Source organism: Aedes aegypti, chromosome 1 (genome assembly GCF_002204515.2).
Source record: "Aedes aegypti strain LVP_AGWG chromosome 1, AaegL5.0 Primary Assembly, whole genome shotgun sequence".
NCBI lineage: Eukaryota > Metazoa > Arthropoda > Insecta > Diptera > Culicidae > Aedes > Aedes aegypti.
In genome coordinates, this window is record NC_035107.1 from 242,991,306 (window position 1) to 243,003,989 (window position 12,684).

Genomic DNA, 12,684 nt, shown 5'->3' on the forward strand with positions numbered 1-12,684 from the left:
GCTCAACCTAGATCGTTTCCCGAAAAACGATGCCGTAGTAGTAGATCCTAAAATTTTCTTTCTACACGTTTTTGCGATAACCTAACCGCACGTAATTTCCGCCAGAACCAGTCCAATCTGAAACGTAAGGAATTACACTTGTGACTCATTAGTAAAAAATAGGCAGCTGTCTCTCGCATTATTAGAACCAAAAAGAAAGCCTTCGTTTATTAGTCGTGTTTCAGTTTCGCATGCAAATGGTTCCGTTGATAGCCTTCTCGGGCATTTGGCGCCAGATTCGGTAGTTGTACTCGGTGACGTCCAACCTCGAGTAGATCCAGATGGGCAGCCGATTCGAGATGACCCACATCATGCCCTCGTTATCGATCTGTGAAGTGAAGCCAACGTAAATATTCGTTTTCATTCGTTATCAGCGGTGTTGTGTAGAGCAGTTGGCTGAAGGCGTATCTGGTAATGATTTTTTTAATGATGGGGGCAAAAAAGTATCAATGTCCTTAGAAACTTTTCAGGGTTAAATCCGTTAGGTTAGGGCTATTTTTCCTTTGCTAGTAAAAGTGTCAATCACTTTTGGTAGATTATGTGCGGGAATAATACGTCACAAATCCTCTCAGATTTATACATTATTGTCACACAATCTACAATTCCCATTCTGTGTTATCTATATCATGTAAAATGGTACATCCCCTGTGGCGTCCATAATCCTCCTTAAGTAAATTAATCTTCTATGTACCTACTAGGTAATCTTGTTAACCGACTACTTTCAGCAAGCATAAGTTGACGATAAAATGTTATATTGTTTGGATGCCTGAGGCAATGGTTTGAAGAAGGATGAACGGTACATCAGTTGTCGGAGAAGAAGTATGTTGTGGTGTGCTGAACGTCTCTTGCCAGTATCATGAAAATTCTTCAAATGTGAAACAGAAGGATTTTTTTTCTTTAGCGTTTCTCTGGATGAATGTACAGAGAAATCTCTGGATGAATTCCTAGAGTAATTTCTTAAATGTTACATAGGAATTTCCTAGAGTGAATCATGTAGATAATTATAAAAAAGTCAGTGAAAATCTTTCATTCGTTAAAGAAATTTTTGAAGGGATACTGTTAAGGCCTACTAAAGGACTTTTTTCAGCCAACTGCAGAAGAATCAATGTGAAGTTATTTATGAATATGTAGATATCAGGAGATATTGCTGCATAATTCATGGAAATAAGGAGCAACAATATTTCAACAATCGCTGACAAAAATCCCTGATGGATCTCTTCTATAAATCTGGAGAACTAACTGAAAGATATCATCATCATCTTATTCTTCTTCTTCTTCTTGGCATTACGTCCTCACTGGGACAGAGCCTGCTTCTCAGCTTAGTGTTCAATGAGCACTTCCACAGTTATTAACTGAGAGCTTTCTTTGCCAATGTTGCCATTTTCGCATTCGTATATATCGTGTGGCAGGTTCGATGATACTCTATGCTCAGTGAAGTCAAGGAAATTTCCATTACGAAAAGATCCTGGACTGACCGGGAATCGAACCCAGACACCTTCAGCATGGCTTTGTTTTGTAGCCGCAGACTCTAACCACTCGGCTAAGGAAGGACAAGATATCATGTATATTGTATGTAGAGATTCATTGAGAAAACCCTGAAGAAATTCCTGCTACGTAAAACTCCTAAGGAAGTTTTTTTTTTTTTTTTTTAATCTTTATTTGAGTGTATTTTAACGCACGAGGTCCTAAGGAAGTCTAAAAATCCGAAAAACCTTGTTGGAACATCTGAATCCCCACAAAAGGATCGCTTATGGAATATTTGCGAGAAACTCTGAAGAAATTGTGCAATAAACATCGGCGGAATCACTGAAAGGGTTCCTTAAGGAATCTCGGAGTGAAGAGAATTTAAAGGTTCTTAGGATAAATACCTAGAGAAGTGCATGATTTATTCCAGTTCCCGGAGAAATTCCTTAATATTATTTTGGGTGAGCTCTGGCAGAATCCTTTTTAGGCAATTACCAGGATGAACTTCAAGAGGAATTTCTAGCAGGACTTTTGAAGAAATTATTTGTACGAATTCATGGATAACATAAGTCCTTACATGAATTCAAAGCTGAATTGAAGAAAGAATTTCTGGATTGTTTTCTAGTTGAACTGTAGAAACCCCGGAGGGGTGAACAAATATAAAGAAGCCCTGATTTCTCAAGAATTTCATAGTGAGATTCGTTTCAAATTTTATACCAATTACTTGAAAAAAGAAACTTTTGCTTTAATTGTACCGTGATGCTACCATATTTCGCACACGCTCCTAATTTCGCTCACTGCCATTTTATCCATATTTGTTGGTACAGTTAACTCTCCCTTACTCGATATTCTGTATCTCGATATCGAGTTAGAGAACCATAGTAAAAGTTGGTTTTCATGGCTAACTCGATGGTCCCTTGGAACGCAGTTGCACTGCTTTTGTGTTCTGTAACTCGATACCTCCCTAACTCGATGGTCCCTTCAATATCGAGTAAGGGAGAGATGACTGTACATATTGGATTATATAATTGCATGTTATGTAACCATAACTGAAGTAGAATTGTTCAAAATATTAGCCAACAAAAATTTCTTACGCAAAACATGTTGTCAGTGTTGTCAGTGAGCGAAGTTAGGAGCGCGCGCGAAATATGGGTAGGGTGCAGAGCTACTTGGGCACTTCCATGATCCACTTTGGCATGGGGGGTTTTTCTCGGCCGAATCGTCTAAAACTTTGTAATAAGAAGCACTTCAACACGACGTATATTGTGTCCAAATATGAACCCCACTGCCGAAGTGAATCAAAAGTGCCAAGAATAGGATCCGGCTCCCTACTTTACGGTAGAGAAAAATCATGAAAAATCTCGCTGAAAGTATCATTGGAAAACTTCCTGGAGAAATCTTTGAAAGAAAATCGTTGGAGAAAGATTCTTGCATACTCGGCGATGTACAGGTGAAATTATTTGATGAATACTTCTTCTTCTTCTTCTTTATGGCGTTACGTCCCCACTGGGACAGAGCGTGCTTCTCAGCTTAGTGTGCTTATGAACACTTCCACAGTTATTAACTGAGAGCTTACTATGTCAATGGCCAATTTTGCATGTGTATATCGTGTGGCAGGTACGAATATACTCCATGCCCTGGGAAGTCGAGAAAATTTCCAACCCGAAAAGATGCTCGACCGGTGGGATTCGAACCCACGACCCTCAGATTGGTCTTGCTGAATAGCTGCGCGTTCACCGCTATGGCTATCTGGGCTCCACCATATGAATACCTGAACAGCTAATCGGAGGAGATTATGGAGAAGCCACTGGAGATTGTTTATACTTATCGAGGTATCCCTTGATGCAGTAGCGCAACCAGGATTTGGTTCTAGGGGGGGTTTTGGAAATTTTGAAAGACAAAATATTTTTGGAGAAAACAAAATCGAGTTGAAGAATTTAAGTATCGTGGAACGGTTTCAAATTTACAGTGCTGTTCTGAATAATAGCAGCGCATGTCAATTTTCATACAAAATGCTCAACTTTGACATGCTGTAGTTTTGTTCCCTTTCAAGCAATCGAGTTGAAATTTTCTCCACAGAACTACACATATGATCAATTTTGTAACTACAAAATTTTTCGAAAAAATAGCAGTTTTTCATTTTAAAATTTTTCTTCTACAAATATTTTAAACATTTTCGGTTTAGGTGTAGGTTTGATAAGTAGGAGGAGATTGTTCCAATGGTAAGTGATATACAATTTAAAACTATAATGTCAATCCGAAATTCAAAATTTTAAAACTGCTATTTTTTTCGAACAATTTCACCTAGTATCTCACTTTCCGGCAGGGGCTTAGAAAATTTTGAAATTTTGTGTTTACAAAATTGGGCATATTTGTAGTTCTGTGGAGAAAATTTCAACTCGATTGCTTGAAAGGGAACAAAACTACAGCATGTCAAAGTTGAACATTTTGTATGAAAATCGACATGCGCTGCTATTATTCAGAACAGCACTGTATGTGAATCGTGCGGAGAAATAGATTCTGCCAAGCATCGTATCAAAGAATGCGTTACTTCGAAGCAAGTATGGACATGGGTAACGCAAGTAAAGAACAACAGAATGCGATTAAAAATCAATGATCCGGAAGAAATGATATGTACAAAAATAAATAAAAAGGCATCAAATCAAAAAGCAGGGCTGTATCTGTGTACAGAAGCAATGGCTTACAATTTATTACATTTCGGTTCAGGTTCACTTTACCATTTCCAAAGTATAATACGTGATAAAAGATGGAATAACAGAATACTGTTCAAAACACATTTTGATAACTTTATGAGTATTTGTTAAAATTAGTTGTAAGTATTGTAACGTTTTTAAACAGAAAAAAATTATGTCTTATTTTTTGCATAATAAAACAGGTTAGAATTTTATTACATTAAATTAGTTTTTTAATTTACCATTCAACCAATCTTCCTCTGTGTTGTTCCTAAAATATGTTTTCGAGTTTTTAAACAATGTGAATGACTTTGAGAATAATACTGAAGTGCAAAAAATTGCTAAAGAAATCATTGCTATCATTGTTGTTGTAGGTCGACAGTAGATCAGCATTGCAAAACTCAACTACAGGAAGAAGACTAATTGTTACATCTTACAGAATTGGCAATCCGAGTCAAAAGGTCGAAAATGACTTCTGCTTTCATTGTGAAGATTTTACAATCAAATATGTGATATATTTTCAATAGACCACTAAACATTATTTTTGTATTATTTTGTAATCCAATCGATTTACTATTGTTAATTCGTCTATATTCACAAATCCTAGTCACAACAACATCCCCAACAATATTAAGATTAACATCCTTTTTTTCATGAGCTACCCAGAAAGTGTTTTTTTTAATAATTTTTATTAATGATTTACGCCTACAAAATCTCAAAATTGTTAAAATTCGTCATGGTCATCGAAATGCTTCCACCGGCAGTTAAAAATTCTTTAAAAATCAAGGAAAAATTCTAAGGCAACTATAACAAAGTTGATAGTTCGGATGCTGCACCAGTAAATATGAATATATCTGACGGTTTGACAAACTACTGACAAAACGACTTTGTAGGCTATAAAATTTAATTATTTTTAAGACAATTGTATAGTAATAATTCCGCAAATAATTTTGTTTTTATCGAACTTCCCGAAAAGTTTAAAAATTAATAGAGCAAAACTAAGAATATAACTGAGAAAACCACTGACATTCCCAGGGTTAACACGATTAAAACTAAGTTACTGCTCTGTAGTTGTATAATATGTAGTGTTGAATTTCAAAAATATATATCAATTTTCGGCTCTTGGGGGGGGGTTTGACCCCCAAAACCCCCCCTTGGTTGCGCCACTGCCTTGATGAATCCGTAGATGAGTAACAGATGAAATATCTGTAGATAAGTAACAGACTTCCTGGAATAATCAGTGAACATCATTTGAATTTCTACCTGAAGGATTTTTTAGAAGTCTAATATCTAAAATTGTAGGATGAATTACAAAAGCAATCTTGCAAAATCTAAAGAGTTGTATAAAAATACTTGAAGATATGCCTGGCAAATATCCCTGAAGTAACTCCGGGAGGTGGTAATGAAGGAATTGTATTAAATAATCCCAAATTGAATTATTAAAGGAATCATTGGAGAAATTCCAGGAGGAATCTTCGGAAAAAAATAAATAAGGCCTATATATTCAATCCTCATTGCAGTCCATTAAGTGGTTCATAATATGTAAAATCTCAAATAACACAATATCTCGTGAAAACGACCACCAGCTCTTTTACGTACTCCAATTCTCTGAGCAGAATCTCAATGAAGAAAATCAAAGAAGTAGATATGAGTAGGGTGCCGAGCCACTTGGGCACATCCAAGATTCACTTTGGCATGGAGTGGTTTTTTTCGACCGAATTATCTAAATCTTTACAAGAAGAAGTGCTTCAGTACGACGCATGTTTTGGCCAAATATTAGTTCTGTAGCTTTCAAAAAAAAAAACCCACTGCCGAAGTGAATCAAAACTGCCAAGAATAAGATCCGGCTCCCTATCCGTCCAAATTGTTTATCTTCTGACAATTAAATGAAGTTATCCCTAAAATTGTGCTTGTACATCAAGGGAATGGGGAGTTTTTTCTTAGTGAATCTCTCAATTCTTGAACATGATACCCTGGATAACAGATCCAGGGTATCATGTTCAAGAATTGAGAGATTCACTAAGAAAAAACTCCCCATTCCCTTCTAATTGCTCATTGTTGATTTGAATAAGAAATTGATATTTATTCATTATAACATTATTATTTCATGATAATTGCACAATCCATCACAAATTGCTCCAAGATTTGAACTTGATTTTTATTTCAGATGCTCCATCAAAAATTCATCCTGAGTTTCCGGTCATTCAAGAAATTTCGACAGATTTTGTGTCTCCAAATTGTTAGTCATAAATTTGTACGAGAATTCTTTCACAACTAGAGAGATTACAAAAGTTACAAAAGACAATTATTTCAACTGACTTCCAGAATTAAGTCCTTTGAGATTTTCCAGAGAAACTCTTGAGAAAAATCAGGATATACTCCGTAGAATAACTTCTATGTAAGAATTTAGAGAGAAATTATGTAAGATTTGTTGGAACAATTCATTTGAGAAATTTGTAGAGCAGGAATCCTCTTAGAAATTTTCACAGGTTCCTAGAATCCCTGAAAAAAACTTCGTATTTATTAAAATTTATAACTTGAAACTTTAAAGGGTATCAAGGAGAAATTTTCGAATGCTTTTTTTAGGAATTCTTCGGGAAAAACTATATTTTTGTTAAACGGTGTGTAGTCCACTATGACTACGAATGGTTTATGGCCAAAACAATGACGAGGAATTCATTGCAAACTCGTGAAGCAGTTCCTTGAGAAATAAATCAAAGAGTTTTTTACAATTCCCATTACTCCGGGATTACTTAAAGGATATTTTTTTTCAGAAATATCTTAAGGATTTCTGTAGATGTTCCTATAAGGTTGAAATATGTGGATAATTTCTTAAACGATTTTGTTTTCAACAATCAAAAGCATAATTCGCTACGTCAATGCGTTCAGGGAAGTTCAAAAATTTTCTAAGCCCGAAAAGTTCCATGACCAGATTAAATTATGTATTTACCATCAGATCCAACGGCCTTCCTTATCGCCAGGTAGAAGGCCGGATCCTATTCTTGGCACTTTTGATTTACTTCGGCAGTGGGGTTTTTTTGAAAGCTACGTCGTATTGAAGCGCTTCTTATTGCAAAGTTTCAGACAATTCGGCCGAGAAAAACCCCCCATGCCAAAGTGAATCATTGAAGTGCCCAAGTGGTTCTGCACCCTATGCGTTTACAAATATTTTCCAGCGTTTTTCAGAAACAGCAAACATTTCTCACGCTCCTCACAACGGAAGCAGAAGTTCAAATTTGGAGCATTCAAAAGGAAGCGTAAGCTCAAACTCGTTGTTGTAAGCAATCACGGTAGTCGACACGTTATCGCTGATATACGACAGCGCTTCCATTGAACATTCACAACAAGAACGATCAAACGAATGTCGAAAAGAAAAATGTCAAATGGATGCCACTGACCACGATAGCTTCGCTAGGGAACGTTGCGGTTTTGTTTGTTTATGTTCTGCTTTCACTGTATGTGTGTCACATTCGACATAACAAGCAAGATCAAGATATTCATGTTGTTTATGATCCGATGTCTGAATTTTATGCAAAACTTATGATTTATGCAAACATCATCGTGTCAGACGACATTTAATTGACACTTTTTTGTGTTTGTCTACGTTCATTCTAAAGCTCGTACTGTGACTGCTGATCATGGCAACGAAACGAATGTCGTGCAAAGTGTCGAATGATCACAGCACACTTTGAGCGTAGAAAGCCTAAAGGATTAACCAATTCGAGGTACCCTAGGAGTTCTGCGCAGAATTGGAGTTTCTATAGGATTCTCCACAATATTCTACGGGATTTCCACAGAACGTTTCAAAATGATTCAAAATTATTTTCACAGGGGTTATTCCAGATGTATCTACATTAGTTTCCATAGTGATCCTCACAAGGGTCTCCACAGCTTACCAAAGAAGAGTCCAAAAAAATCTCCACAGAATTTCATTCTTATGTTTCAACAAAAGTCCTCACATAAGTCTCAATAGAAGTCGCTGCGGAAAGTCTTCATAGAAGTTTCCAAGGAAATTTCCATAAAAGAGTTCACGAAAGTAAAAACGGATCGTAAAAGAGCAAGAAGAGCTTTGAAAGGAGAGGGTTTGCAGCACTATTTCCAAAGTTGAGTATTAGAGGATTAATTTTCATTATCAATGCATATATAACATTTCTGAACGTTCAAAAGCGTCACTGGCTACACCAATGCGTCCAGACAAACTAGGGGGTTCCCTAGGACTTCTGGCTTCTCTACAGCATATTCTGCTACCAGTTGACACGGCGAACAAACTGGTGGAGAAAGGCAAGATGAGGATTGGCTGGTGGATGTGCCCATTGAGACTCGTCACACGGGCAGATAGGCCACCGATGCGGTGGTTCACTTCGGACGGCGGCGAGCTGTAAAGGTTGGGACAGAACCGAAGTGTGCAGGAAATGTGGAGAAAAGGGACACTTTTGAAAAGACTGCAAAAATCGACCATGGTGCTTGCTCTGCTTACCGGAGGAAGGAAACACTCATTCGACGAGCAGCTTCAATTGCGATCGCAGCCCAACAGTAACGGAGGTAATGCAGATCAACCTGAATCACTGCGACACCGCACAGCAACTATTGTGGCAATCGACAACAGAAACTAAGCGCAGCGGTGATACAAGTGACGGGTAGGTTTCTATCCAGGTAGTGGTTGCCAGCTCAAACACGGGGTTCGTGATCGCCAAAATCAGCGGAATCTACTTTTGCAGCTGCTACGCGCCTTCAAGGTGGACACTGGAAGAATTTAGTCGGGTGGATGAGTTGATTGACGAGCTAGTTCGTCGAAAACCAGTACTGATTTGAGAAGACTTCAATGCATGGGTTTGGAAAGACGGACGGGAGTCGATCATCGACCTAACATTTTGTAGCTCATCACTGGCTGACAGCACGAACTGGAGGGTAAGCGAAAAGTACACCCATAGCGATCAAGCTGTGGCAATGCAGAGGAGCACAATTGGCCACCGGCAGTGGAAGACGAAGGCTTTCAACAAAGATCTCTTCGTTGAGGTACTTCGCACCGACAGTGATGCCCTAAACTTAGATGCGGTAGGGCTGACAACAGCGATGGGAAGGGCATGTGATTCAACAATGTCGCGTACTGGTGGAACGAGCCACTCCAACACCCTCCACGCTGCTTGCCTTAAGGCGAAGTAGGCCGTCATTGAAATTTGTTCGCGTCGTTGATGATTGTTGCTAATTCATCTCACGATTTAGAATCAAAGAAAATCAGTTGGTTTTGCACTGACACAGCTGAAAAAGTATCAGCATACTTTATGCATGTTAGCGCGTACAGTGATACTTTTTCAAGTCAATATAAGCTATCGAGACTGAGTTTTATCACTTTGAAATGCAAGCTGAAAAGTCATCATTGTTGACAAAAAGAATGACGGGCTACTTAGCCTTAAAGCCAGAAGGCGTTACCAGAGCGCAAGGAGAGTAGAAGTCAAAGAGGAGCGAAAGTTCGTATTCCAAGCAGCCAGAGCTGCTTTCAAATGCGGGATAGCGCTGAGCAAACTTTGAGTGCTACAGTGAGCTGTGCCGAGCAGCTGACGACGGTGCAATCCCGGTTGAAACGTGTGCTTAAAAGCTGAGGGTTATTGTCGAGAGTTTCTTCACAACGCATCATTTGACACCGTGGCCACCCACACCGTATGTCGACGAGGATGAAGCAAACGCCGAAAATTGTCAGGTCTCCAATGACGAGCTTGTAGCAGCGGCGAAAGCATTGAATGTGAAAAAGGTTCCCGGACCGGATGGAATACCGAATGTTGCAGTTAAAACGGCGATCCTAGCGTACCCAGATGTGTTCCGGAAGGTGATGCAGAAATGCCTGGACGAAGGTCACTTCCTAGATACATGGAAGATCCAGAAGCTGGTGCTGCTACCGAAGCCAGGAAAACACCCGGTGATCCATCATCATACAAGCCTAAATGCTTTGCTTGCTGGATACACTGGGCAAACTCTTGGAACGGATCATCCTAAACAGGGTGGCCAAATGTACGGAGAGCGAGAACGGAATATCAGAACGGGATTCCGAACGGGAAAGTCGACGGAAGACGCAATTCGGACGATCCTGGAGAGGGACGAGAAGGCATCGAAGCAAAAACAAAGAGGAAAATCGTTACGGCGTCGTAGTTACTATAGATGTTAAGAACGCGTTCAATAGCGCAGAATCGTGTTGGTATTGGTGCAAGCAATCGTGATGGATTTTACTCAGGTGGCGCAGATCATTGATGGGTGCCACTAGTTCTCTTTTTTACTCTTCCGCTGTTCTTATGCAGCACAAATAGTGACATCACACAATGTTTAGAGAAGTCTTGCATGCGGTTGAACGTAGCGTGAAAAGTAAACCCTTAAAAATAGCAATATCTCAAAAAGATAGGTTCCGATCATGAATGAGGATTAAAAAAAAAAAGTGAGAGGAAAAGGTTTTGCAGCACTATTTTTGCCAAGTTCCATACATACCGTCACATCTGCCGGGTAGATCATCTCCTTGTTATCCAGGTGCACTATGCCGTGATTCTCCGGGTGAAACTCCGTAGCGCTGTTCCAGCACCCGATGGCATTACGGTTCACCTCCGCGTAGAACAGCACTCCCGTCTTCTCATCAAACGCATGACCCGACGATTGTGTGTTCGGTCCCCGTGGACCCAGATGCCGGAACCGCTCGTTATAGTCCTCACCCGAACGCGCCAACGTCTCATTCTTCAGCACACTATTGGGAACTACAATTTCGCTGATCGAGGCCATGGCATGCAGATAGACCGGACGATCCTTGCTGGTTTCATCTCTTCGTCCGATTGCCAACGAAAACACGCCATCGTTCCAAACAAACTGCAAGCCGGCCACGTTGAAGCGCCCAAAGCGGGGTTCAAAGGAGAGGAAGTTGTGACTGAAGCGCCACATTCGGTTTTGGGCCAATCCGTACACGTACAGATTTCGCCACTGGTAGTCCGGTATGTAGGCGTACGCGTCTTCGCAACGATCCGGTTCAACGTCAACGGTTATTCCGGGTATACCGTAGCCGAACTCTACCATTTCCTCTGGAATCTCGAACCGTTGAATGCGCCGATTTGTGTTCAAGTTCATGACCCACAGCGACGGACGTTGAACCTGGCGTGGATTGTCGGGGTACTCCAGGTAGCCGGTGTCGACGAACCACAAGCGATCGCAAATGTCCACCTTGGTGCGATAGACCGAGACGATACGTCTGGAGTCCGCGGCAAATTCGGGCTGAGGGAGTTGTCTTCAGATTAGCGATTGGATTGACTTTGAAGAACTTGTGGAAACTTACGTTTAACCTGTTGACCATATAGTGCGGATACCCTGTGAGTGATGGGTTATTCTTACTTTGGGTCGAGCGCATATCGATGACGGCGAGTGTAGACGGGATGCCGGGACGTCTTCTGGGTACCGTCACAAACAGACGACCTTTGTGATGGCTAACTCCCATCGGTAGATTTCCGTATGCATTGAACTGTTCGCTATTGTCCGTGGGTGGTGAGCCGAATGAAAAATCACGATGATCTGGAATAGAGCAATCAGTTTGCGCATCACTTCCGATTCGAAGAACATACCTGTTTCGGATTCCGACCCCAGCTGAGTCCATTGGTAGACCAGTTCTAGCTCATCTGCGGTGCACTGAACCGTGAATAGAATCAGAACAATAGCTAGGACTGACAGTACCAAGTAATGGTGATTCATCGTTTTTCGGAAATCAAACTACCATACAATGTTTATGTGACTGGATTAAGTAAAGATCAGTCTCAAACTGAATTGAAAAGAACGATAACCGCAAACGGTTCTTGAAACCTTGAGCTTTCTTCGGTTTAACATTTTACCAGCAGGAAAATTGTACTCGTCACCTTAATCAAATGGACCCTGTGTTGAGTAGTTGCCTAAGTGCTACGCTAGAACGCATTGAAGGTGAATTAGTCTTCACCTTATCATTTTATTTCGAGCAATTGAATGTCGAAGTTCGGCAATAAATGATTAACATATTTGGAAGTATTATAGTAAGTCCGATTGGAGCCGGCTACTCTGTGTAGTGTGCGTACCCCGAATCCGAAATAAGAACACGTTTATTCAATTTATTGACCGGCAATGGCTTTCATCTCGTATGTCAATGTCAAAATTGTTGTCGCTGTGCATACTTTTGGATGATATTCCTAACGAAAATGGTCAATTGAATCAACTCTGGAGGCTAAGTTTGCAAACTTAAATGTATACATAGTGGAATTCATTCGTTTGCAGCAGGGCTGATAGCAAGTTACTTTTTAGTGATCACTAAAAAGTCATTATTTTCAAAAAAAAAAAAAAACAAAAATAGTGACTTTTTTTGGCCACTATTTTGGTGATTTGATGATAATTAAATTAAAGGCTGGGTTAGCTTTTGAAACACAAACAGCAAGAAATAGTTATTTATTATTATAAAAACAAATATAGTGTGATGTGGAAATCAAAGTGTCAAGAAGGATAG

The 12,684-nt window shown here is 39.8% G+C and overlaps 1 protein-coding gene across 1 annotated transcript; it reads right to left on the reverse strand.

The window, feature by feature from the left end:
* Positions 1-171: 171 nt before the first annotated feature.
* LOC5563593 (L-dopachrome tautomerase yellow-f) lies at positions 172-12,025 on the reverse strand. The gene is made up of 4 exons (XM_001647793.2): positions 11,783-12,025; positions 11,500-11,732; positions 10,671-11,438; positions 172-367 (listed from the first exon to the last, which is right to left on the reverse strand). Exons 1-4 carry the CDS (start codon positions 11,907-11,909, stop codon positions 221-223), a joined length of 1,275 nt encoding a protein of 424 aa, XP_001647843.2. The 5' UTR covers positions 11,910-12,025; the 3' UTR covers positions 172-220.
* Positions 12,026-12,684: the final 659 nt, after the last annotated feature.

What these genes read in the sequence shown, in the direction of transcription:
- LOC5563593 (XM_001647793.2), bottom strand. Translation starts at nt 11,909, where the DNA reads ATGAATCACCATTACTTGGTACTGTCAGTCCTAGCTATTGTTCTGATT. An exon ending in ATATGGTCAACAGGTTAAAC is followed by an intron (nt 11,439 to 11,499) that starts GTAAGTTTCCAC and finishes CAACTCCCTCAG; the next exon opens with CCCGAATTTGCCGCGGACTC. An exon ending in TCTACCCGGCAGATGTGACG is followed by an intron (nt 368 to 10,670) that starts GTATGTATGGAA and finishes TTCACTTCACAG; the next exon opens with ATCGATAACGAGGGCATGAT.